At 50.6% G+C, this 27,134-nt stretch overlaps 1 protein-coding gene across 1 annotated transcript; it reads right to left on the bottom strand.

Moving 5' to 3' along the window:
• Positions 1 to 4,267: 4,267 nt before the first annotated feature.
• Positions 4,268 to 25,893, bottom strand: Nr2e1 (nuclear receptor subfamily 2 group E member 1). Its single transcript, XM_028890246.2, has 9 exons — positions 25,066 to 25,893; positions 20,357 to 20,502; positions 16,816 to 16,903; positions 15,177 to 15,412; positions 13,843 to 13,989; positions 11,346 to 11,442; positions 10,809 to 10,958; positions 10,430 to 10,535; positions 4,268 to 5,673 (listed from the first exon to the last, which is right to left on the bottom strand). Exons 1-9 carry the CDS (start codon positions 25,088 to 25,090, stop codon positions 5,511 to 5,513), a joined length of 1,158 nt encoding a protein of 385 aa, XP_028746079.1. The 5' UTR covers positions 25,091 to 25,893; the 3' UTR covers positions 4,268 to 5,510.
• Between the last annotated feature and the right edge of the window lie 1,241 nt (positions 25,894 to 27,134).

Genomic DNA, 27,134 nt, shown 5'->3' with positions numbered 1-27,134 from the left:
TTTGGCCCAGGCTCCTTCCACAGGCTCACGGCTGAGGAGACACCTAGCCTGACCATTGGTGGGGACGAGGACTGTGTCTGTCCTCTAGCCTTCGTGAAGAAGAACCCGAGTCTTCCTGACTCTGGCTGAGTGTGCTGGGACACAGAAATCAAAAGGTATCAGTGACAGCAGTGCCGTGGACAGAACAAGGCCACCCTGCTGGTCTGACGAGCAAAGCTGGGACCCTGGTGTCCCCGTGACCTTGACTCCACTGGTGTTTCCAGTTAGAGCGGCGAGGAGCTTCAGCATGACACAAAGATGCCAGGGCCTGTGGCAGCACGCTGCTTTCTTGTCTGAGAGTGTGCCTGGTGCCACGCTCCTGATGGGCCAGCTGGCTGTGTGCAGCTGAGTATTGATGGCCCTCCACAGCAGGCCCTGTGGAGGTTAGCAGTATTTGGAGAAAGAGAGCTAGCACATGTTCCAAAAACCTACAAGCACTACTAAAAATGCAGACCACGTGGGAAATAAGCCATTTGCCATTTGTGATAAGGGTACTGGAGTTAACTCAGTTTAAGGAGAGTGACTGCCCATCCTGCTGTCCTGCAGTCCACTCAATAATTCCATTCCCCTCCCTCTCCCTCCTGCGCTGTCCCTCTCCCCGGGGGGAGAGAGAGAGAGAGAGAGAGAGAGAGAGAGAGAGAGAGAGAGAGAGAGAGAGAGAGAGAGATTGTTATTTCAGAAGTGATTGTTGGTTAAATGATCTTTTAAATGAGAATCTATCTGTTCTCTTGGGGTTTGTTGCAGTGGTGAGGATTGAACCCAGGACCTTGCACACAGTAGGCATGTATTTTACCACCGAGTGACGCTCCAGCCCCAAGTAGCTTGGCTTGTGTAGCAGGACCTTAGCAGCAGAAGACATGAGCCAAACTGCTTCTTCCTCTTCATTCACCCACTTTCTCCCGCCCTTCGTGGTGATATGGACGGTTCTCAAGTTCACAGAAGTGGCCCTAGCGATGCAGCTCTGACCACGGGGGCGGGGCAGGACCCACTTACCCAGAGCAATAGCATCCTATCGGAGGCATATTCATGATGGGAACATATGCATTTTCGGTATTTTCCTAACAGCTTCTGAAGTGTTCATCAAGCCTTTGTCTGATTAAGCACTTTTAAATTCGGAGCAGAGAAATGGGCCCTCTCAGACCCTCTTGGCAAGGGTGCAAGCTGATACAGCCCTTTTGGAGAGCTATTTGGCGATATCCATCAAAATTAAAAATGCATATAATCTTTGACCAAGAAACACCACTCTAAGACTTTATCCTGCAGAAATGCAAGGCCGCAAAAAGCATACATAGAAGTTTGGCTCTTGGCAGTTTAAATTAGTGTAGTGAAAATCTGCCAACAATCCAGGTCGATCAACAAAGAGGGAGTCGGAGAACCGTCTGTAATGTAGGATGCCCAGTGTGCTTGCTATTGCATGTCAACTCGACACAAGCTACAGCCATTTGGGAAGAGGGAGGCTCATTTGAGAAAATGTCCCCACCAGATGGTCTGTGGGACATTTTCTTGATTGGTGATTGGTATCAGAGGCCCCAGCTCATTGTGGGCGGTGCCAGCCCTGGGCAGGAGACCCTAGGTGCCAGCGAGCATGGTTCCTTCATGGTGTCTGCTTCAGTTCCTGCCTTGAGTTTCTGCTCTGCCTTCCTTCAGAGATGGGATGTAAGCTGAGAGTTATAAGAAGAACTAAGCCCTTTCCTCCCCAAGGTGCTTTTGTTGATGGTGTTTAGCACAGCCGTAGAAACCCAAGACAGCAAAGCAGATACATTGAATGCAATCCAACTAGGTGGACAGCCAGGGAGCAGCCAGGGGACAGTTAGATACATGGGGAAAGTAAAGTGTTTCTGTTTCAATAAAAATTATGAAGGTCCAGGCATGGCAGGACAGGCCTGTAATCCCAGCATTCAAGAAGGTAAGAAAGGATGACCAGAAGTTTGAGGCCAGCCTGGGCTACATACTCCCCTCTTAAAAACAAAGAAAAGGAAACCGAGGAAGGCAGCAATGGCCAGTCTCTGGCCAGTGGGTTCGATTCATGCTGTCTTAAACTAGATTTAAAACCTTAGCTATTGTTGAAATAATTTGAGAACCTTGAGCCAGTTCACTTTCCACTGGCCAAAGCTAGACCTGTGCTCAAATCTGAGCTCCCTCCCAGGTGGGGGGGAGGTGATGAACTGAACTATGATAATACCTAGTACGATTGTAATCTATTTTAATATACCCAAGTATTCTCAGTAACACCAAAAGGAACAAAATTGGTGTGACAAGCCACCGAACACCAGTTCTCACCAGAATGTCTTTGTTTTGGTCATCTCGGCTATTACAAACGAGAATCAAATCAGGCTCTCAACTTTTGCAAACGTCCTGAGCTAAAACATCAGTACAGAGAACAGCATCTCTTCCTTCACTTTGGGATGTCTGCAGGGACAGCCTCAAGATGGCAAGACGGGCTCCTTCACAAATATATATATATTTCTGAAACAGGTTTTTCACAGAGCCCAGAATGGCCTCCAAACTGCTATACAGTCCAGAATGACCATTTTCCCCTGCCTCTACTTCCCCAGGGCCAAAATTTTTCATGTGCTGAAACACTTCTGGGTTATGCCATGCTGGGATCAAAACTAGGGCTTTGTACATGCTAGGCAAGCACTCTATGAACTTGGCCCCAGCCCAACCCCCTCTGCTTCTGGTGCATGGGGGTGCATGGAGGTACACGCCTCAAAGCACAGTCCTGGGGAGGCTAAGGCAGGGGGATGGTGAGTGTGAGGAGGCCAGCCACTACACAGCAAGGCATTGCCTCCAACAAACAACAACAAAAGCCCAGCTCAAGTCAAGCCAACAAAGCTGTGAGGCTCTCGCCCAATAGATGGGCTTTTAAATCTGGGAAAGTTACTTATTGTTTGGAGATATTACTTACGTTGGACGACAGAGGTGGGACCTTTGATTTACTTGTGTTTTGGGAACTGTTATCCAGCAGCACTAAAGCAAAACTTGACTAATACATGGATAAACAGCCTGGACCCGTCAGCCAGTATCGCGAGGCCGTGTCTTTTATCTCACAGGTGATTCTGATTTTGTTTCTTAATTAAGCCTTTACACAGATGCTTGAAGGTCCTCTTATTACCCTTTACTGATCTTATTGCTTCCCAGGTCTGACCTCTGTCTACAAAGAGTATTTAATCTGCCCACTGCTCGCCTTGAACGTTCACTCTAACATTGAAACGGATACAAAGAGTATCTGGTCTGGGGGTTTGCAAAATTATTTAAATGATACCAAGTCACATGTATCCCAGGCAACTTATTTCTTTCTCCTCCACAATTCTGATTAATGTACCCCCAATGAAACATGGGCCCTAGCCCTTCCCTATCTGCCACAGCATGGCCATTCCCTGTTGGTGGACACTTGAGTTGTGCGACATAAAGAGAGCGGAAGGGATGTCCTCACACGCTTATTTGAGGACCTTTTGCTTTTGTATGGTCCTAGGCCTCGAACCCAGAGCCATGTCTACAACAGGCAAGTCTTCTAGCACTGTGCTACCCGCTCAAGATACACTTCCCGTTCCCTGAAGAATCAGCAGACAAGGCATGGATGGTGGAACTTCCATGCATTCTAGCCGCAAGGTCACTTGGGTTGAGAACACAGGCCTACCAGCTCTTGCTTGGCCTGCCACCCCCAAGTCCATGCTGTTCACCCTGGGGCCCCAGCAGAGGGGCCACTTCCCGGAGATCTCCTGGGACTTCTGCACGACCTTCCTGTTACTTTCTCCTCATCCTCCTCACCAGCACAGTGATTGCAGCTCCTGGTCAGGACTGGTAAGAGCTGGAAACGGAGCGGGGAGTGAGGACCCGTTCATCGGCCCTGTTCTTCCTCACACAACAATTTTCCTAACAGAGGCAATTACATCTGAGTGCTGTAGAGAATGAGATCTTATGTTTTATTTCTTTATTCATCATTTTACAAATGGGCTTCACTGTAAAAAGGAAATTGCCTTTGTAGCTCGGTTCTCTCTGCTCCGTGCTGGAGGGCTCCAAGCTTTGGTTTTTACACCAGCTGAAGCCGCCACCACCACCACCACCGCCGCCACCACCACCACCAACAACAACACCAACACCACCACCACCACCACCACCACCACCACCACACCACCACCAACACCACCACCAACACCACCTCCACCTTGTAGCTGACAGGGAAAAGTGAGCCCGGGAGGTGGGAAAGAAATCAGGCAGAGTTTACTTAAATTCAATATATTTTTATTCTTTGTAAATACAATGAGTACAGCCTTTTTAACTTCACAAATCAGTTAATTCACTTTGTACAAGAGAAGTTTGATTCATCCTATGCTAGTCCAAGTGCTGAATCTCTCCCCCTCAGTGCTAGTACCTAATAAGTCAAAATGTGAAAAGTACAGCAGCTATTTAAAAATGTTTGTTTCTACATTTCCATAAGTATAGATTCATACCCAAGGAGCAGCTTAGAGTGTAGGGTGGTGTGTGTGTGTGTGTGTGTGTGTGTGTGCATTCGAGGCTTTATTAGAAACCAGAGTTTTCTGAAAAGCATTCAAGAGTCCCAGGCTGTTAGCAATGGAATGATCGGGAACCTGTTTAGCACGCATCTCTGTGAAATTCCATCTGGCTTGCATGTTCACGTACCGTCTGGTGTGACTTGCTGACCCTGCGGCCTTTGGCTTCAGCACTGTGATGACGGACAGCGACCAGCCTCACCCCGTCACCGGGCTCCACTTTATTTGGTTTGGCTGTTTGGAGTCGTCTTCCCTGGTGTGAAGTTCTTTCTCTAGAGCTCTTCTGGCTTGGGATGCTAAGTCTTGGCGAGAAACTCCTTTCTGTGGTCAGTTCCTTTGATGAGGTTGCCTGGCCTGGGTGTGGTACCAAGAAAAGAAGAAAAAAGAACGGAAAAAGGGGGTGGGGGAGGGGAATTACACAGCATAAGCTACATTTCACTTACTCACTTGGTTCTGAAGGCCACTTAATAAAGTATTATGATAGAAGGGAAAATTTTGATAATACTTTTGATTTAAAACCTAAGCATTATTTTTAAAGTAAAATGCTCCAACCCGACCGAGTTCTGAAGGCCGCAGTATGATGTTACACAAAGCTATTGTTGATCAACTGACTTGATGTGCTAAAGAGGAAAAGAGGGTGGGCTTGTCTTTCAGCTTTGAAGAGTTCAGCCGGATCTTCCAGGTCAGAGGCAGAAAGGCTGGCTCGGCCTGTGGTGGCCCCGGTTCACCCATCCCAGGGCACAGCAACAGTAACTGTTTACCACCTGGCTTCCCCAGCTGTCCCGCTTCCATGGAGCCCTGGGTCAGAGCCATTGTTTTGTGTCCACTGGCATTTTTTCCTGAAGGCAACTCATTCCCAGGTTTCTCCTTCCAGGAGGGTTTGTTAGTTGAGGCTTGTCCTGTATGGTAGAAGTCCGTCTGCTACTGCCCCATCTTGGAAAGCGGGTGCTGGAGAGCTTAGATGTCGCTGGATTTGTACATGTCTGAAAGCAGTCTTGTGATCGGCACGTTGCCGATGGTCTTTTTGAAAAACACTTCTTCTATGGTGGACGGGCTAATCGAACGTAAAGCTGGTAAAAGCAGCAGGAGTTTCCCAAAGCGGCAGGGTTGAGTGGGGTATCTGCAATAGGAGAAGCCGTGACAGAATGTCAGAGCCCCACAGAGGCAGGGACTCACATCTTACACTTGAACACACATCAGCCCTAGGGGAACTTCCTGACCTGGGCCTCTGCAGGAGCGTGCTGTAGACTGCAGCAGCAGCGTGCTGCAGTGGAGTCCAGGGCAGGAGCCTCGGTCCCTGTTTCACAGGTGGACTCTTAGAATCCCCAAACAGGATTGGTCCTGCCCAAATCACATGTGCTTGATCGAACTCTCTCTCTCTCTCTCTCTTCTCTCTCTCTCTCTCTCTCTCTCTCTCTCTCTCTCTCTCTCTCTCCCTCCCTCCCTCCCTCTCTCTCCCCACCCCCGACATCAGCAAATGGAGTACATTTTTATTTCTAGACGAATCAGCTTTAACACACCTGATGCTGATTTAAAATCCAAGAACAAATGTAACGTTATCACTGTCGGGAATGACCACAGGGGTTGATTATGAAGCTGGCAGTGGGATCCATATTTTTAAATTCTCAACACTCTTGAACAGACTATTCCTCTCAAATAAGATGGCTTCTTTTCCTAAGCAATTCTCCCGATTATTATTCAGGCATTACACTTTGTCACTCTCAGGAATAATTCCGCCCTTATTACACTGCAAATTAAAGACAGAGTCCTGTTGGGCGGCAGTTGCCACCAGCTTTCACGTCAATGAAATTGGCACGTAATTAAAGACGGGAGAAATTGCTTAACAATCTCCTTCCTTGATGTCCAACACACATTTGTACTCAGATGTGCGTGTTCAATCCCCTCTGTCTTTAGATGCTGTACTCCACCTCTCATGCCCTGGTACCACTCCAGCCAACGGCTTGGAGCCGGGCATCAGTACCCTCTACAGGAAAGCATTCCTCCACTGAGAAAAAGGCACCTAAAACCGAGCCCCAGGGACATGTGTGTGACTGAGCCATGTCCCACCTAGGCCACAGGTGCTTGAAACCACAGGTATCAAATTCCTGCAGGAACTTGTTAACTGTTTAACTGCTTGATGGACCCACTCTGCAGAGAGAGTCTAGGAGAACAACCTCCATCCTTGTCTCCTAGCTCTGGACAAAGAGATCCTCCTCTCAGCCAGAGATAAAGCTTAGAATTCACTCTGGCTACCCTGGTTGGCTCTCAGATAATCAAGTTTCATTACGACTCTTAGCCAGGGCACCAGATAACACTTGGTAAGGTGGTGTGGAAATGATGATGGCTATCTACAGTAAAAATAAAAAAAATGTTGGATGTGGTGGTTCATACTGGAATCCCAGGACTCAGGAAGTTGGGGCAGGAGGGTTGCCATGAGTTCAAAACTAGCCTGGACTACATAGTGACAGCGAATCCAGGCTAGCCTGGCTTATAGAATGAGACTCTTTCAACCAACCAAAAGGAGCCCAAGGAAACAAAAGCACCAACCAACAACATTAAGAGGCAGAAAAGCAAAAACACCTGAACATCACCTCTCGTTCTCTGTGCTGAGGCTTCTGCCAGGCTTCCTTCAGCTCTGGTCACTTTTCTCTTCAGTGACTGTTTCCCTTCCCAGGGTTAGACAGAGCTCTGGAGAGCTGAGGTATCAGAGACACCTAGACAGTCTTTACCATGTCTGTTGAATCCACCCAACACGCTAAACCTTTTCCATGATGAGACACTGTTGCAGGAGATAGCATATGCTGGAAAGGATGGATTTGGGAGAATCCAGAAACCACCGATAATTAAACCACCTTGCGTGGGTGTTGGAATGAACCTAGAGCCTTGTGCGTGCAAGGCAATCAAGTGCTCTGCCACTGAGCTGCGCCCAAGCCCAAGAGTTAACTCCTGATTGTCTGCAAGTGGATTATCCCCTCATCTCTCCCACCTCCTTTATTCTCTAGTTGGGAAAGAGCTGGTCACTCGGTTAATAAGAATGGCTTATTATACACGGAGTAGAGTGCCACCTAGAAACAATAACAATGTGTGTGTCAGTGTGTCTCACTGCTCAAGATTATTCTGTAGTGGATTTAAGGACCACTCCACCAAATGAACGCATGCCTGGTACTGTTAACTGGGCTAAGAACCTGTGACTGAGTAGGTCATAGGCCTTAGGGGAGCGCCCACCAGTATTATGTTGCAGAATGGACACAGTGTCAAACTGCTCTCAAATACTTATCCATGTAGCCATAGATTAGTGCAACTCTCACCCCTCTTCAGGGGAGCGGCTTTTTCCAGGATACAATGCTTGCTCCAGAGACCCACACGACAGATCAGACTGTATTGAGGTTGAGGCTGTGGAGCACCCAGCCATCAAGGGGACATCTGTATCACACACCCCCACCCCCACCCCAGGGCTCATTTTAGAAGTAGGATGGAAAGATGGGAAGAGCCGTAGGTGGTAGAAGACGGCTTTGAAAGAATGTTCTCTAGACACTCGGGCCCGTAGAACACATGAACTCCCAGTGGTCATGGTTGCACGCTCGAGACCTGCATAAAATCAATTCAGCTGAAATTCCAGCATGAATGGGGAGGGGCCTGAGAAGTCTCACCCCTAGATGGGGTGCCTTTGACGGCTGCTGGCTGCTGGGAGAGGAAGCATCCGAGGGATGCAGCTCCAGGTAAGTTGCCATAGCACATCAGGCAGTCCAACTGGACTCAATGGGGTTTTTAAAAAGTACATGGAGTTGGGAGGGAGATAAGGGTGGGGATGGGTTTGAAAATTAAAATTAAAAATTTTTTAAATTAAAAAATAAAGATATTTTAAAATTAAATAAAGAAAATTAAAAATGAAGATATATTTTTAAATTATTTTGTAGAATATGTACCCCTGACTTCATCTATTAGCATGAACAATTAGAAGCTTCTTTTTCAGTTCTAAATATTTTGTGCCTATCACAGATTCATAATCTTCAGTTCTAATACGGCACTGTGACATGCCAGTTCCTACATCCTAGGTAACTACAAAAGCCAATTACAGGACACTGACAGATACATAAATCTGTGTGTTAGCTTTTCAGTCCAATTTCAGATTTTGTTTTCCAGACAGGGACATACTTAGCGTGTCCACTGATTTGAAGGAGCTAAGCCAAAAAGGACTCATTCCTTGGTCACATATCTGCCTCCAGACATAAGCTATAATTCAGCTGGGAGTGTGAGCTAGCTCCACGACAAAGCAGACGTCTTCAGCCACTTCCAGACACTGAGGGTGAGATGCGGCATCCTCACCGTGCCTCCAAAGTAGACTGTGATCCTCTGTGGTGGGAGTTCCTGGAGTACCAGGCTGGCTCAGGGTGGCCCTGCTCATCCCTGCAGAACCTCACACGACACCTCCGGCAGCCCCCACCCCCAGACGCTGGGCCCACCCCTCCCTACTGGAACCCCCCCTCTCATATATCATCTCCTTCATTCATCAGCCTTCCTGGACCTCCCTCCCTCTTTCCCAATCAGAATGTCCGTCTCCCACGCCTCACTTCCTCCCCTCTCCTGCGTGGAGTGATGTTTCTGCCCACTTCACACCAGGGCAAGGGCGGTCCCTTCTGATAATTTGCATCACCCGCCTGTGCCTGGTGACCACCTAGCAAAGGCCTGCCCGAATCAATAACTGAAGTCCGTGGTCTCCGTTTAGTGTTCTGAATACTTTCCTAGCTCTGCGTGCCAAAGGTTAGCTATGGTACATGAGTCGGCCTTAATGGGGGAAACATGCCCGCATTATGTATGGTTCCATTTCGTAATTTTGAAATACAAAATTAAGCGCCTACGATTTGTATTCTTTAGTTCAAGGTGGGTTTTACATTTCCCAGCCATTGCACTTTACTTTGGAAAAGCATGCTTCCATGAGCTACCAAGTAATGCCATTTCAATGGTGTTTTATCAACGCAGAGCAGTTTTACTCGTAATTCAGCATTCAAAGGGTGATTTATGACATAAACAAGGAGCTCCTAGCATGCACAGGTGCTGCCGACTTGGGATTTCTCTGACCCCTCAGGGAAGGGAGGCGTTAATGGCCGCTGTCCATACAGTTATCACCACACGGTGTCTATAGCTAATGCTGAGGTGATGGAGCAGGCTTCCCTGGGTCCCTCTTGCTTCTCTTCCAACCTCAGATCCACCACAGTCCCAACCTAGGAAGCTAGAGAGGTTGCATTACTCTTTTAAAAGCCTGCCTCTTTGCTTCTGAAAATAGAATCAGAAGCTGAGCCAGGGGAACTTTATTGAGTGCCCGGGTTCGAGAGTTTCTATCAATGTCCGACGTCATTCAGAGGACCCTGCCTAGACAGAAGTAATGTGGTGGGTGCTGGGACCCCATATCGCTCAGCAGACGCCAATCACCAAACCCAAGCTCCAGTCGTGGCCAGAGTAAAGATGGCCTTGGTGAAGCCCTGTGCCCCTTGAACTTGGGGTTGGCCTCTGAAGAAGGGCACCTGTCCGAAGATGACCTGAGCACTTTCTGATCTAGCAACCTAATGCTTCAGACTAAGTTGTTTTGGACTCTCCGCGCCCAGACTCACCAATGGGAGCAGCTCCTTTGGGTTGGGCAGTTTCTTCAGCCAGCATGGCGCTCTGTGTCTGGCATAGCTCTGGACTCCCACCACCTAATTCAATGTGCCCTTCTCACCCTCCCCCGGAGACAGGTGAGGACGTGGATTCTAACTAAATTAACTGGCTGGCAACAGGATAATTAGTCACGACGTTTGAACTGGCTTCTTACTGCCCGCCGGAGCATTCACAATGGAGGCAATTTTCTTAAGTACATGTTCACAGCAAATAGCGGTCACCTGGTATGGATGTAGCTGTTGAGCGTGAGCTGAGCTTCGTCCTGGAGAGCTGCAATGGCCGCGGCATTCCGGAAACTTCTCAGTTCAGAACCGCTGTGTGTAGGAACTGGAAACGAAGACCGGGAAACCGTGAGAGACCGAACAGGGAGGGCTGTGGGCTCACAGGGCACTGGACGTGGATGACTACCTGGAAAGCATGCGGGTCTCCACAGCTATGGAAGACCAGGCCAACCTCAGAGTATCAGCTCCATGAAAACACCACTGCCCCCCCCCAGTCTCCCCGCCCCCCAGGTCAGTCTAGAGCTAGACTTTGAAGAAGCTGAACTAATGGGGTGGAGAAAGGAGGAGAGAGGGAGAGGGGGTATCTGTGTCTGCTCACCAGCTTTGAAAGTGACAATGCATTTCAGACAGGCAAATTCAGTGGCATCCAACCGGAGCTGCCGGAACCGGGCCACCACCTCCTGCAAAGCCTGTATTTCCGAGATGATCTTGTTCAGCTTCTGGGGGTCTGTGTTGTCACTATTCAAGCCTAGAATTGAAATATGGGATAAATACGCTCAGAGGAAGGCATTTTCATGTTTTAATATTGATTTTTGACAAAATCCTGCATATCAATATCTATTCAATTGTCACTCTGAGATATCTGATTCCATGTAAACTGGCTATATTGTATGAAAGTTAATATAAAATCTTCTCTTGGATGATAACAAACACAGTAATTTGCATTTAAATAACAATGCAAGCAGTCATGAATACAACAAAACAACATTATTTGCATTTAAATATAGATTTATAAATGACAGGTATACTCTATTGTTCAGCAGGAATTTGTTATTCTTTACATGTTGTTCTTTTCTCAGTAATGTATTTTTATGGTAATTTCTACAACAAAGTCATTAAATTGTGCAATTCTTACCAGATACAGCCAGTAGAGTGTTAGCATCAACCGGAATGGCCCATTGTGCTATTCCTAGAACAAACAGTTCTCTCCAAGCGTCTTCCAAAAGCATCAGCTGTCATACAATAGATGTATAATATAATATAGTGTGTAATTTATAAATTTATAAACAATTTCCATATGTAAATTTCCTTTAAAGTGTTTTAAATGCCTGTCTTGGTTTTAAAAAAAAATCCAAATAATCTATTTTCCTCTATTTCCCGCATTTTCTCTCTTTGAAGCTGTGCCTATATAGACACACAGACATGTACTTCAGAGTCAGCCATTCCAATCCCTCCAAGCTCCCTTCCCTCAGGAAAGGCTTTGCCTCTCAGATCTTTGCTGCCACCCATGCCTGGCTACCTAGACCTTCTCTAGATACCTGAAATCCATAAAATGCCACCAGCGGCTGAGCAGGTGGCTTGCTCGGGTGTAAAACACTGAAGACTCCTGACTAAGCTTGTAGGTCAGGGTCCCCCTCTTCCTGGAGAGTTGAGGGGGCTGGGGGAGAGGGAGAGGGAGAGATCACTAATTCCCAAGAGGCATGAGGGAAAATCAGGGTGTAATTATGTTAATCGGGTTTTGCTGAGTTTACCTCGCCTTCCTGCCTGATTTTTCTGAGACTCATAAGTGGACAGCATCAAGGTGCTTGTCATTTTCATTCTAATAAAATGTGCTATTGAATATTTAAAATGGAAATCTGGCTCTTTTCCAAATTAATATACTGGATGCCACTTTCCAGTTCACCGTAGTTTGCTTCTTGTTGAAAGGGTCTCCAGCAAATGGCTCAGTGGCAGACAGGAAGGGGATTTCATTTGGATTAGCATCTACAGATTCTTGTTTTCAGAAAAAAAATAGCCAACATATATATATATATATACATATATACATACATATATATGCATGTGTGTGAGTCTGTGTGTGCACACACATACACAGAGAGGGAGAGAGACAGAGACAGAGACAGAGAGACAGAGAGAAAGGGAGAGAATGAGAGAGTACAAAAGATTAAAGGTCAAGCAGTAACCCTGACCAAAGATATTGCCTTCAACCTTGAAAACAATTATCTATATTTAAAAATCTTTCAAAAACCAGCTAGTGCTGGATGATTTATATGAAAGAATTTACTTCTGAAAGCTAAGAATCATGAAGGTTTGTAACTAAATTCACAATTTGACCAAAATGTTTAATTTTTAAAATGCTTCCTTTATTTTATTACATTGAGTACAGAAAATAATTTTTTTAATTAGAGGCAAACAATAATGGTGGCCATATTTCATGCTAGGATATCAATGTATGCTTGGCTTATTGTCCCCTAAAGGAAGCATCTGGAAGGATGCGCTTATGATTAGTTAAATATGAAAAGAATCGAACCCCCTGCTCTTAGAACTGTGTGTAACACGGTGACAGAGCACTCACTGGGCATAGGCAAGCTCCAGGTTTGATCCCCGCTATCCAAAAAGGAAAAAGAAGCAAAAGATTGCTTATTAGCCTTTTGAAAAAAAATTGTTGTTAATTTCTGTGAGTGCTCTTAGCAGCAGGTAGCTGTGGCCACTCTGTTTCTTCCCTCCTCTTAAGATTAAAATATGTTGACAAGGACAACTTTTAATATTCCTAAAATTTTTGTGGGGTTTGCTAAAATGCAGGTTTTTAGATGCACATAATTTTCTTACTTCTGAACATCATTTATAACCAAAGAATTGTGTAAAATTACTATATATATATTTGCTTATTATATATATATATATATGCTTCCAGAAGTTGTAAAAGCAGTGAAAGGATTAAGGGTGTTGTATGGTAACAGCATACTTCCCTCCCACACGAGGCCCTGGATCTGATCCTCATCGATGCTCCCAAGCAAACCAACAAGAATAAAACAAGATACTAGTCAACAAGACATGTGTCTCTTGGTTCTCCATGGTGATAAGCTCCTGGCCCAAGCTGTACACATCACAGTGGAGACTATAAAGCTGAAGATATAAAATCCCACATGCCAATACTCTCCCGACCTTCTATCCTTCTAGGCTTGAGTGTTTGTAAGCAAACATCATTTTATCAATAGTTTTACTTGTAGTCCAGGCTGGCTGCAAACTCCAGGTTCTCCTGCCTCAGCCTGAGTGCTAGGAATACAGTTGTGTGTCCTCATGCCAGGCTTATCTCCAGTGTTAAAGAACATTAAGATTTTTAACATTTGATGATTCAGTTAAACTTTAGAAAGAGATCATGTACTTCTATATGATTCTGTATGTGTTTTACATAGAGCGCATCTAGCTACCCTGAAATAACATAGGTACATTTCTAACCAATGATTCCAAAGGTAGATATTTTGAACCTCTAGAATGATGTTGGTAAAGATAAATGGTTTCCCCATGTTCAGAATGTATGCCTGCCTTGCTGGTTCATGCAGGTGGCATCCAGCTTCTAAGGCTGAGGACTGTTGCTTCCTTTCCGCCCCCTGGTGCCCTGCTGGTCATACCTGGTCTTGCAAAGACAAGGTGGAAAAGGCTGGAACACTCTTCGCCCACTTGATGCTCATAAAGAGAAGCCTGGCAGCTGATTCACACACCGACTCAGTGGCCACTTCATAGAGATACATCGGGGTCCCGTTCACTTCGTGGGGATACTGGGAGGAGGGGAAAGGAGAAAAGCCTGGTAGTGAGGGAGCCACAGCTCAATGTCCTGGTTAAACAGAGGGTGTGTGTGTGAAGGAATCTGGTGCTCGGCTTATGCATCTAGTCGCCTCCAAATATCTCTCGCTACAGAATCTGGGGATGGTGTTTATTGGGGGAGGCAGGTTTCCATTCTTTGAGGGTCTCTGTCTTCCAAAGGGGTGTCTGGCTATTCTGTCCCTGCGGTAACATTTTCTTGGGCTGAGCCAAGTCCCAGGCCTGGCTCTCCATTTAGACAAGAACTGCCTGCATTTGTGTAAATAAAAATAGATGTGAAAAAAGTATAAATTAATAGGCATCCCAAACACAAATATGCATATGAGTATTTTTAGAAAGGATTAGTATATTATGGAAATATTTCAATTAGACATCTTAATCATTCACAGAGCATTCCCATTCATAACTGACAACATATTCATAACACTACTTTCCAGAGCTTATTATACACATCAAGGGTAAGAAAGCAGTATTAAATATTGTGCGTGTGTATGTGCCCAGGTGCTGGCTTCCCTGCCGTGTGAGGCTGCAGCTGGTCTCCTCTGGGGGAAATCCCAGGTTCTCCTTCAGCGGGGGGCCTTGGGAGGAACCAACTCCAGGCTTGGGATGTAGTCCCTAGGTGGCAGCCTTCCCAGGTACTTCAGGCCGTGCCCCTGCTGGTCGGGCCAATCCTGGGATTGGTTTAACAGTGGGTAGGCCGCACCGGGGGGAAAACAGCCCTCCCAACAGTGATTTTCTCTCTTGCACTGAAATCGTCCAGGAGTATATAGATCCCGGGGCACCTCGGGAGCCCCCTTCTCCCAGGTGGAGTCAACTGCAGTTCTAGCCTGTTCTGGCCTCTAAGGCTGCACTCAGGGATAAGACAGCTTCACTGGCCAACCATGACCGATTTAGCGTTCCCCACAGGTGCAGGTGTCTGGCCTCCACCCATTTCTCAGGAGCGCGCGTTTGTAGCCGCTCGGAGGGTGGTCTACTGTGCATCAAACATCAGGATCTTTGGCTCAACAAGAAGGAGCAGGAGACTTGGGGCAGGCAGCTGGGAATGCCTCCACCTTCCCCGATGTCTCAGCTCAGAACAGAGCGTGTCTCCTCCCCCTCCCTTTGCTCAAAGAGGAACTTCTTTGGACCCAGCAAAGCCACTAACCTTGGGCGTGGGCTGAGCCAGGCTCACGAGGGTCTGCCGTTCAGGGGTGGCAGACACCGCGGCCAACTCCAGGCTGTGCGGCTCCAGCTGAGTGACCGCCGTGAAGAAAGCAGGGGCGGGCAGGGCTGCGGAGGGAAAGTGCGCAGCGGTCCCGTTGTCCTCCTTGTGCCCACGGAAGTAGAGGGCCACCTGCTTGCGGATGGTGGACGTCCGAGGGCCCCGCTCGTGCTGTACGGCTAAGGAGACAAACAGAAGGACACAGGCCTGGGATCATAGGCGCCGCGACACTTGGATGCCGCCGCTCCATCCTCACGTCTGGGACCGCAAGGTCACCCAGGAGCGGGAGGGCACGTGGTGCAGGGCGCTTAGGCACGGTTTCGCCGGCACAGGTGGGAAGCAGGGATCTGAGATGGACAAGAGTCAGGAAGGTGCTCAGCGGTCCTCCCCACCCAGGGAAACCAGCGACCCTATGGGCCTCTGAAAGAACAAGCTGGCCTCGCGCCCACCACCAAGAAAGGAGCAGCACACACAGCCAGGTCCGCAGAGGTCGACTCCCTCCACCTCCAAGTTTCCCCCACAAATGGTCTTGGCCTCCAAGACCCCAGGAGAAAAGTACCCGAGGCCACGAACCCTGGGGCATGGGACAAGGGAGAGTCGTCTCCCCTGTGTGTGGAGGAAGTCAAGGGAGATGTGACAATTACCACCAACAGTTTAAACAAACAAATTAATTCAGGGCAATCTTCCTCAGCAGAGCTTGACAACTTGTCAATACATAAGTTCAACAGGTGGGACGCTCCCTCCTGCTTCTGGAGCTGGAGCGGAGCTGCAGGAGAGGGGGCACTCCAGATGGGCAGGGTGCCACGGCAGGGTGCCACGGCAGGGTGCCACGGCAAGGCTCACTCTGCTCAGTCCCCATGCTCTCTTCCACGTTGGCCGAGGCCCAGTGATGCCCTTGACCAGTCCCAACCCCGGGAGCATGGGAAGTGCATCTTGGGCCACTTAGGCCCGAACTTCTGGAAGACCCAGGTCTGGCTCAGATTTGGGCCTCAGAGGAGCAGGGTGTTGCAGCACTCTTAAAGGGTGTGCCATCCTGCCCCTCTAGGCCCTTCTCTCTCTCTTCTTGTCCACCGAGAAAAGGGTCTTGAAGAGCTTAGGGCCAACTCAATGGCTACACTGGATTTGCCAATGAGGACTTGAAATCTCTCGGTTTTCCTGTCTCTGCGCTTGGAGAGTTCCAGAAGGCTTAGGCGATTGTGAGATCTTAGGACGATTATTAAAGACTGCAGGGGGAGGTGCAAAATGGCGTTTGGACCCTAAGCAGGAAATAGACAACTGGGGGGGGGGGGGGGGGGGGGGGGTGGATTCCTGCCCTCAAGCACTGCCTCCGTGCGTGTGGTTTGGGGCGCAAGTTTCCTCGTATGAGCATGGGACTAGTTCCGGGAATACAGTAGGTCAGCTGGGGACTGCTGCCATCTCAGGGAGGCTATGACTGAGAGCCCAAGGCCAGTTCCCAGCATCTGGAGAGAAGAGTTCTGTTGGGGAAGTGATTTACATGCATAGGAGTGCCATCTATTTGCTGTACATATAATTTACTTACTACTCAATCAACATTAGGAGAATAAAGACATGTACTGATTACCATCTTTGTTCATGTTGACTTCCAAACACTTCTTCAGTCGACACGCCCTGCACTGGTTTCTGTGTGTCTTGTCTACCGGGCATCCTCCCTGGAATAGATCACAGGCAGTCAGAGGCCCCCGGGCCCTTAGGTGGGCACTGGAACCCGGTCCTGGGGTGGGGATTCTCGCCAGCCACCGACCCAGGGCGGAGGTCCAGACCCAGTAAAATGGGAGACCGATGGGCACTGGCAGGCCAGGTAAGTAAGGGGCTGGGATTCCCAGGGTTGGGACAAGAAGACCAGTCCTCGACCTCAGGGAGTTGGACAAAGAGAATGATCTTTCTGGATTTTCGAGGAGCTAAGAGAAGAAGCAAGAGGGAAACCGTCTCGGACCTGAGGGGCGGAGCACATAGGACGCTTTTCAGGACCGAAGACAGCGACCCACCCGGCCCTGCGCTCTGCAAGAAGCTGGCCTGTAGGGTAGACATGACACCACCTTTTCTCACTATTCTTTGCCTTTCCGCCTTGAGTCTATTGCTTGGGGCCATCTTCTGAGTGAGCCCATTGCTCTGAAAGACAAACCTCGACTACTTATTCCTCACTGCCCTGTGTCCTTTCCTTTGCTGCTGAAGTTATACCGTCCTTATACAACCACAAAGCTGAGACAACCCTGAGGTTGAAGGCTTGGTCTAAGTCCATGGGAGCAGCCATCCCTGAAATGTGAGCCAGCAAGCCAGGGCAAGGCTTGCATGCAGAGAGAGTGTGGGGGCAGAGCTGAAAGCCTGAGGAAAACTCAGGAAGATGCAGGGAGACACTATCAAACAGTGAGTAATTAGCAAGATAATGGGTAAAAAGATAGCTGTTGCTTTACAAATACTTATCTGACAGGGATAAACAATCAAATGTCTAATGTGATTTTTCTGTGGAGGAAAAATAGGTGAATAAAAATATTTGGCTGGATGTGGTGGTGCACACCTTTAATCCCAGCACTCGGAGGCAGAGGCAGGCAGATAGATCTTGGTGATTTCCAGATCAGCCAGGACTACATAGTGAGACCCTGCCTCAAAAAAAAAAAAAAAAAAAAAAAAAAAAAAAAAAAAAAAAAAAAGCCATTAACAGATAAGCCTTCCCCTTCCCTATTTAGTGCTGCGGTTGAAAGCAGCCTTGTGTTGACTATTGAGCTGTATCCCCAAGTTGTGGGCTTTGGAAACAGAGCCTCCCTGTTCTATAGTTAGGATGACCTGGAATTTACTGTGTAGCCTAGGCTGGTCTTAAATCTGTGACCCTCCTGCTTTGCCCTGCTACCACAGCCAGTTCAGATAATGTTTCTTTCAGTGTTTGTGCTGGTGCCTTTACCGAGGGAGCATGCATACAGATACATAATGTGTGTAAGTTTTTGTTTTGAAGGGCTGAGGACTGAACCGGGGCTGGGCAAGCATCCCTCCACCGAGTGACACTCGTAGCCTTCTGCATAAGTATTTTATACACAGAAAAGGGGTTTTATTTCGCTTCACAATTTTAAATATTCATAAACACAGAAGTGGGAGTGAGTACATTGCCTCCCTGAAATATCCATAAGGAAAATGACACACATGAACACATGGCTTTGCACCCAAGTGCAAACAGGCTGGCTTGGGCTGTCCCCAGCCTGCATACACACTGAACCAAACCAAAGCAAGATATGTTAATTTGTTCAAAGTAAAGGTAGGTGGATGCTCATAGTGAATTCTAAATGTCAGCATTGCTTTTAATAAGAAAGTGGAATGATCTTGACTTAGTCTTAGAACCAGAGAAGAAGGACATGAATTTTTAGTTCCTAGGAGAAAATTAGAGCATCTTTGGCCAGCACCAAAACAGTTTACTGTTAAGAGTTTCAAATTATTTATTATCAGATGTAGTTGAATATTCAATTGGAATGATATCTTCAGTATTTTGAGAAACACGTAAAAACAAAATGTCTCGAGTGGGTTTTCAAATCACATCAAGTGTATATATGTATCTGGAGTGAGTGAACCAGAGAGAGAGCTTGACTCTTTTATTCTTTTAGGGAAGGGACACAGGCCTGACAGATTTGTTATCATCCCTTTGCAAGTGCTTTGGACTGATAAAAATGTCTCTGAATTGATAGCCATCTCCCCAAAAGCAGAACACCTCAGATTTTCCAGTTCTGTCTGTTGCATGCAAGTATAAGATAATGTGGCCTGGGGTGGTGACCCACACCTGAGCTTGAGACAAGAAGATCAAGAGTTTCAATCCAGCCTAGGCTACAGACCAAGACCTTCCTCAGACAACAGCAGCAACAACAATCTAAGTAGATACCTGTTCAGATCTGGTGATCTCCAGAACCTCAGACCTATGGAGCTTCTGGGATACAGTCCCATGTGTGTATATAATGTGACATCGATGAGCTAGACACTGAGAACCCAAGAAAGCAGGTGGGGGGGGGTGCAGAGGTCAAAATAACTTATCTATGGGTATATGTCTGCTTGTGTGTGCTGCCAATCAAAACCTATCAGAACTGGCTAAGAGCAGATGTTGCAGTGAGCAAGAACACACTGTAATTCACTAGCCCTGGGTGACTCTGTGAGTTGATATGTATCCTATACATAATTAGTGGGTGGTTTTCATCATTTGGTTACCAGAGGATGCCTCCTGACTAAGGCACTCTTGGGAATCTCCCCAGGAGTAAAGGTGAGACCTCTGTAGAATGTGAGCAAAGTGTAGGGACCAGAAGGCTGATCACCTGGGTTGCCATGAGCCACTGAGGTGGGAATGGAGTCACAGGTGGTTCCTGTTAGCTCTGGTTGGAAGCTATAGCTAGGCTCAGCTCACTCCCCAACTGCTCGGTCTCTGTGAGATAGTTCAGCCTGTGCCAGACTGAAACACAACTCCCAGGCTCATCTTGTAAGCTGAATAGGGAAGAGAACTTGATGGGTTCTACCTTCCTGGAGCCTTCCCTTCTGGTTCGTCCTGCATTTGCTGAGTCCTTACACCTGCCCGCTTCCAGAGCAGCCCAGCATCTGCAGAGTCCAAGGACACAGCATCTGTCTGGCAAGCGCCATGGATTCCAGTAGCCAGCGTTCACTTTGGAGTCTTAGCTAAAGGTAGTGGTGACCCTGACTCAGATGTGCCATCTGAGGGTGTAGACTGAGCTTGGCTGCTGCTGAGAACCGGAGGTGGAGGGTGGGCAGCCTAAAGGGGCCCTTTCTTCTGCTTGCTACTTGTGCGTTAGATTCTAAAGTTCCTTGAGTTTTCAGGGCAGGCTTTTCAGACTGGTCCGGGCAGGGCCTTACTCAGTGTCAAAATGTGACCGAAGAATAAAAATAATAATAATAATAAAATAAAAAATAAATTAAAAAAAAAAAGAAACCGTGGGAGCTCTGACTTCCCCTGAAAACTCCTCCGCCATCCTTAACCTTATCTGGCCTTTCCAAAGGGCCACCCAAAGTTGAGGCAGAGGGTGGAGAAGAGGACACAGGTCAGGGAATTCAGAGGAAGCCTTGGCAGAAATGGTGGAGTGGGGAGCAGAGGGGAGCCCTGGCAGCTCAACCCTAGAGAGTACCTGGTTTCCAGACTTGCAGACATAGGTCCGATTCCTTCGGATGCTCCTCTTGAAGAACCCAGAACAACCATCGCAGGCGTAGACCCCGTAGTGCTTGCCGGAGCTGCGGTCACCACACACTTTGCAGGGGATGTCTAAAATGCGGCCTGAAACCGCAGGGAAGACCGAGAAGAGGGAGAAGGGGTGAGCGGGAGCGTGGGGAGGAGGAGAGGGAGGAAAGGGGAGAGGGGGAGAGAGATGCTAAGCAATCTGACCTCTGAGGGGATTAGCATCCGAGCTGCGGTAAAAGCAAATAATGAAGAGATTTTAGAGCCAAACTTTTTTTCACTGAGCGAGTGTCAGCTTCCTACAATGAGCATTATTCATGCACCGCTACATGTATTTGGGTCTCCTCTAATCGCCGAGACCCATTTTGGAATAAAAGATTACGGCAGGCCCGGGCAGCAGCTCGGCCCGCCGCTGCCTCTCTGCTCCGCGGAAAGTTTGGCCGCCTCCCTCCTCCGCTCTTGCATTTAACAGAAAAAAAAGTTGTTAGCGCGCAAGGAGACAAACTTGAAATGTAAAAGGGGGGAAAAAAGAAGAAAAACAAACACTGCTGGAACCGGGGATGGCAGCTGGGAGGCAATCGAGTTTTCTCTGAGCTGAGCCCGGCGGTTGTTATTATTAGGATTATTATTGTGATGCTAATCCTCAGATTATTAATGATAATAAGGGTAGTGGTAATTGCCCAACTTTCTCTTTACCTATGGAAAAATGCTTAGTGCTTCACGTTTGAGAAATTATTTCTCTTAGGAAAAAGTTGCGGGGGAGGGACGTAACCACCGGTCTAGGGGTAAGAGCTACCCAATGTGTGGCTTTCTGGATGGGGTAGCTGGAGGCAGTTACCTATGTCTCCTCTACCCCCAGGTCCTCTTCCCCTAAACACTGGTCTCTTCTCCCCGACCCCCTTATCCTGGGAGCATCTTCCTCTGCATGTTCCTACTGTTGGAGGAAGGGGGGTTCGGTTTTTTTTTTAATGGCTCCAATTTTGGGGGGATTTCTACCCTACACAGGAGAATTATGTTTGGATTCTCCAAGCCTGAGGTCTCGGCTCCAGGAGGGGCGTTAGGTAGAGGGAAATAGGAAGGTGTGTGTGTGTGTGTGTGTGTGTGTGTGTGTGTGTGTGTGTGTGTGTGTGTTTTCTCTTGGGTCCTAGTCCAACAAGTGCCTGAAGCAATTTAGACGTAGACAATTCTTCCGAAAACAAAGGGAATATTTGTTAAAAAAAAAAAAAAGTTTTAACATCATTTAAAAAAAACAGTTAATAACAATTCACACCACCTGATTTTCCCATCGCCACAGGTCAAAGGCATTCCAGCCCGGGCCCAGGCGATCTCGGGCCTCGTGGGAACCGGACAGCGGTTCCTGGAGCTCCCAGATTGGGGGCGGGAGAGGCGGCGGCGGGAAGCTCTGAGCCCGCGGAGCTGGGGCGCTGAGGGCGCTGTCTGCGGAGGCCGGGAGGGTAGGAACCTACTCCGGGCTCCCGAGGCGCCTGGGCGGGCTTGCACGCGGGGCCTTGGCCTCAGCCTCAGGTGGAGGGGGTGGGGGGGAGAGTGCGGGGGACCCGGCAGGGGGAGGTCGGTGAGGACCCCGCTCAGCCGGGGTAATTACAACCCCGCCGCCGCACCTGCCTATAGAGCCGCCAGTGACCCGTCAAAAAGAGTAGCATGGGAATTCGGACGGCGACAAAGGCTGGCGGGGGAGGCGGTCGGCGTTGCGGCCACCGCTTCGGCGCCCCCTCTCCCGCAGGGCAGGAGCGGGGATGGTTGGGGGGGGAGGCGGGGTTGGAGAGCACGGAGAGTGGGTCTTGTCCTCCACCCCCTGGGGCCTGTCACTACCCCCCCAAACCACTCCGCGGTCGCGCCCGAACCTCGGTCACGAGCTCCGCCGCTGCACAGCACTCACTCCGGAAACAGTAACCGAGGCTCTCACACCTTTCAACCCTTCTCCCTGGCGTGACCCAGGCGCTCTGGTCGCCGGGGACCCGTTATTAAGGGCTCCGTAGCACTGTCGCCCCAGCTGCCCTCATCTTCCTGGTGGCACCGATGGTGATGCCCAGTGAGCCCACCGGGAAAGCGGGGGTGGGCCCTCTAAAGCCCAGGCTTCCCATCCAGACTGGAGGCATAGAGGTCTGCAGAACCCGAGTGGGGGTGAGCAGCCCAGCGCGGGGTGGGTGACCCCTTCCTGGCTTGCTGGTCGGCCTTGTGTCAGGACTGACCTCCCAGCCCAGGCCGAGGAGAAACAGGGAGCTGGGCTGGGGCGGGGCGCCCAGAAGGGAGGGAAGCGAAAATTCCAGGGCATGGAGGGTCGACGCCTCAGACTCCGCCACCCAGCCACGTTAAGGTGACTTGGGGTCACAGACAAGCTGGTTGACTGCTGCAAAGCTCCTCTCTTTTAGCTAGCCCGGGCGAGCTCAGACGTGAGTCAAGCCGAGTTTCCTGAGGCTGGAAAACGGTTCTTAACTTCCCTCCCCAGGGGGTCCCCTCGGGGCTTTTTGTGTGTCATAATTGCCTAAAGATATATGGCAGCTTCGATTACTGTAATTACCATCAGAGGCTGTTGAAAGAAGTTAGTCTGGACTGCAAGGGTGACTGGCCAGGGTCTTGTTACCACCCAGGCGGGGATCCGGGTGACAACGCTCTGCTCTCCAGCCGGGCGAAGATGAAGACCTCCCCGCCCGGCAGGGTCCAGACCCGCCCCGCGGCCGCAGACCCCCTCACTGCCTAGGCCACAGGGCCGTGGGTTTCCCGCTGGCCACAGCCAGGGTCTGAAAACTTCATAGAGGAAGCGGCGCTTCTGACGGGGACTTGCCGCCTTTCCCTGAGGGCCACTTCCACCAGGCCATCGCGACCCTAAATGGAGGCTCCAGGCCTTCAAGGCCAAACTCCGGCTTAGCAAGTTAAAAAAACGCAAGTTTCCTCAGAAAGTGCCCTGGCACGTCGTGTGCCCACTCTGACCCCCGATCCGGAGAGTCTGCCCTGCATCTGTCTAGTTTACAGGAGTCCTGGTGCAGACCTGGAAGCTGAGCTTCGCGCCCTCTTTATCTCATCCCCGAAGCCCCGCTTTTCAAGTTTCTCTGGAAGCTTCGAGCTCTAAAAGGGCAAAAGTCCCAACAGGTCTTTACTGTCAGAGACAGGTCCGGCTGTCCCAGGGTAAACGTGCGTGCGGGGAGGCCAGCCCAGGTCCCTTCAACTTCAGTTTTTGCATTGGAGATCTCTACAGCCACGGGAATGGCCTCCTCCTTCTGCTTCTCTTGGGGAAAGCACCCACCCAGAAAAAAAAAAAAAATTTTTTTTTTTAAGCCTGCACTACTTCCGATAGATCCGAACAGCTAGGGCGCGGAGAGGCCGAGGCTAAGGGAACCGCGGTCCTGCAAGGGTCGGCTGTGCGTTGAAGCTGTGAATGAGGTTCCTTCTCTCGGCCCCAGCTCTGAACGTTTCCTTTATTCTCATTTTGTTGACGTTCGCTTCATTCTAATTTTCAAACTCAGCACTCAAACCAAAACAAACGCGCAAAAATGAAAACACAGCCTGCTTCTGACGGGGGAGGGAGGTGGAGGCCGGAATTGCATCCATCCTAAGAGAGGCTTCATTATCAGTCCTCAGAAGTATCTAGGACTCTCCCAACTTTTCAAAGACTCGGGACAATGAGGGCGAGCCAAGGGGGAGGAGGTGGGAAGGAACCCACAGGGAGCGCCAAAAATGCTATAGGAGAAAACACCACGGGTGGCTGGAGAGCTCCAGGGTGTGGGCACTCTGCACGGACCCCAGAACTCACAGCCTCCAGCCGGCGGAAGGCGGGAACCGAAAAGCCGCGGGGAGACTGGAGCACCCTGCAGGCACCCTCCCAACGCCGGCTCAGGCCTACGCACCCCCAGGTTCCGCAGACTCGGCTCGCAAATTCCCTCGCACACCCGAGTAGCCCTGCACTCCTGCCTCGGGGAGTCGGTAGAGGTCAGCTGCAGCTGGCCGGTCCACCCGAGAGGAAGTGGGAGGGAGGGAAGAAGCGCCCCGAGAGAGCAGGCCGCGGACTCCTGCCGGTGCTGGGCTCCCGCTCGGAAAGTCCTTGGGATTAGGGATTTGGTCCTTTCTTTGCTAGAGTAGCTCGCCATACTTTACATTCCCCAGTTATGACCTACGCGGATTTAGGATTAAGGAAAAAATGTGACTTTTAAATGGTTTCTGCTTCCCAGTTTTGCAGGATTATTTGAAATAGCTAGAAACGGGGTGCAAAGCATTCCATTCAAAATCCGCTTTGCGGAGTTGCTTTTGCGCTCTGGAGCTCCGAGTTTGGAGCGGCCGCGTTATTGTGCGGCCGCCTGGAGCTGCGGCCCAGTTCCCGCCCCCGCCTCACCCCTCCCACCCGCAGCACCTGGCAGCTAAATAGAAACCACTCGCTGGACCGGTGGGCTGCGGCGGGTCGCCACCTCGCCCGCCACCGGGGCGACCGGGGATGCTAGCATCCAGAAGCAACGAAATTGCTCTCTCAGTTTCCCCGAAACGCTCCGACGCGACAGTCCGAGGGGAGCTAGGCCAGCGGACACACACTCCCGAGAGAGTCCCACTCCGGGGCTCAAATTCGCCGAGCTCCGGGAAGGACCTCCCCGGCCTCCCAGCCTGCCCTCCCCAGGCCACGCGCCGGGACCCCGCGGCTGCCGGAGAGGTACCCACTTGTTGATCCGGCGGGCTTGCTCATGCTGGCGGTCCCGGGGCGCAGCGGTTGGTGGGCACCGCCCGAGTCCCGGCCCGCAGCGCCCACGTCGCCGCCGCCGGGCGCCGCCGCTCTCCAGCCGCCCTCCAGCCTGCAAGGCTCCCGGGCGGGACAGGTGGCTATTGGTTGCACGCCGCCCTGCTCTCCCGGCGCTCAGAATTCGTTCCACAGTGGAAATGGAAGCATCCTGAAGTTTCTTCCCGGCTCTAGCAAAACCGCAGCTGTTGGGAATGCGGCTTGCTGTGGACACAGGCTGGAACAGACGGATGGAGAGAAGGACAGGCAGGCTGGAGAGGGAGGACAGCACCAGGGGAATGTGGGAGCACAGAGATGGAGGCACGGAAATGGTCTTCCTACGGAGCAAAAGGGGCAAGATTCCTCTCCTTCCCCATTCCTGCTACTCAGTTTCCAACCTCTCGCTCCGCACAGGCGTGCCCAGTGAGCAGATCTCTACAGACCGCGGATCTTCTCCGGAAAGACGAAAATCACAGCCGCGGTCTCCGAGGCGGAGGAGCTCCGCGCTGCCGGAGCCCCGGCGCCCGCCGAGAGGGGGAACTAGATGGCTGGGAGATCTTCTAAGGGAAGAGGTGGCCAGGTCCGAGTTTCCGGGGACAGCCGAGCACGCCGCGGCGAAGGGTCCCCGAAGTTCATTACCCTGTGACTTTGTGCCTGTCGCTGCGGGCCGGGTCTCGGGTAATATCTCCAGAAGCGCTCTGACAGGCAGCCGCGGGGAGGGGAATAGGGCGTCCCTGGCCCACTTAGCTTTTCCCCCAACTCCTGGCGGGGTCTGACGTCAGCCATGTGCGGGGAGGAGATGGGAAGAGGGAGGGGGTTAAATGCTAATGATATTAATGAACCTCCAAGCGGCTTCCAAAGAAAATGCAGGCGCTCTGGGAGCTGACGAGTTAGAGTGTGAATACCCGAGTGCGGCTCCCTCCGTGCGTGCGTGATGGTGAGGACGGTGCCGCTCTTGTAATAAAAATGAATTTTTATATTTCACGGCAAGGGAGAAGGGGAGGGGTGACGGGGCTGTCTCAAAACGCTTTCCCCCCTCTCTCCAGAGTGCCAGACACATAGATTCGTGGAAGAAATTGGGTGGCTGTGTCTGTGTGTGATTGTGCGCGCCCGGACATGGTCATGTGAGTTGGTTCATTGTTGGTCCCGCGCCCCTTCTGTTGGGTAAAACTTGGATCTGGCCCGAGGTAAGTAATTTATTCATTTTGCAACTATGTATGGAAAGCCAGAGCCGAGGACGCGGACTCGGGGCCTGGGCTGGGGGTCTTGCGGTCCCTCGGCCTTGGCGTGCAGGGTTTGGGCACGGCGGCGGCGGCGGCGGGGCTTCGCCAGCTTCTTGCAAGCAAACCGGGCCCACCCGGAGCTGCCCGAGTCCTCTCGCCTCCATTACGTGCTCTGGAGCTGCTGGAAGGCGAAGCCTTCCCTCCAGCGGCAGGTCCCCAGCGGGCATCGCCGGCTTCCCCCCGCAGGCCCGGAGACCCCGGGGAGCACCGCCACCTCCCTCCCCACCCCGATCGCCTATCCCGAATTCCAGAGCTCTCCGGCGTCCTGGTCGTGGCGCGGCTGGCGCGGGGACAGCGCGCGCCGAGGGAGTAGTGATCTCCGTTCTCTAAGAGATTAATTCTATTTAAGCTCCCTCGGCAGCTTGAACTTGTCGAACAAGAGCTTGCCAGCCTCTCCTCCGGGCGTGGGCCCGGCCAGGGGTCAGAGGTCACGCCTCCCGCGCTGCACAGAGTTGGGGGGAGGGGAGCGGTGGTCGGCTCTCCCTCGGGGCGCTGGCCCAACCCCGCCGCAGCTCCCTGTCCACACGGCCCGCCCGCCGCAGTGAGCTTGCGGGGCCTGCCGGCGTCCCCCGAGGGCTCGCCCGGGCTGCAGGTCCACGGCCCGCCCGGGTCCCAAACCACAAGGGCTGCGCGCTCGCCGCACGTGATTGCAACTTTCCCGGGTTGCCCGAGCCCCCGAGGCAAGGGACCCTGTGCACCACACACAGCAGCCACCCGGCACGGGGGCCCGG

Source organism: Peromyscus leucopus, chromosome 8a (assembly GCF_004664715.2).
Source record: "Peromyscus leucopus breed LL Stock chromosome 8a, UCI_PerLeu_2.1, whole genome shotgun sequence".
NCBI classification, from domain to species: Eukaryota; Metazoa; Chordata; class Mammalia; order Rodentia; family Cricetidae; genus Peromyscus; species Peromyscus leucopus.
This window is presented reverse-complemented; position numbering and strand designations above follow the sequence as displayed.

Bases quoted from the DNA above. Each gene is read 5' to 3' on its own strand.
- Nr2e1 (XM_028890246.2), bottom strand. From the start codon at position 25,090: ATGAGCAAGCCCGCCGGATCAACAA. The intron at 15,413-16,815 runs GTAATCAGTACA...TTGTCTCCTTAG, and splicing joins AGTCAACATGAACAAAGATG to CCGTACAGCACGAGCGGGGC. The intron at 5,674-10,429 runs GTGACCGCTATT...CTCCTATTGCAG, and splicing joins AACAGCTACATCCATACCAG to ATACCCCACTCAACCCTGCC.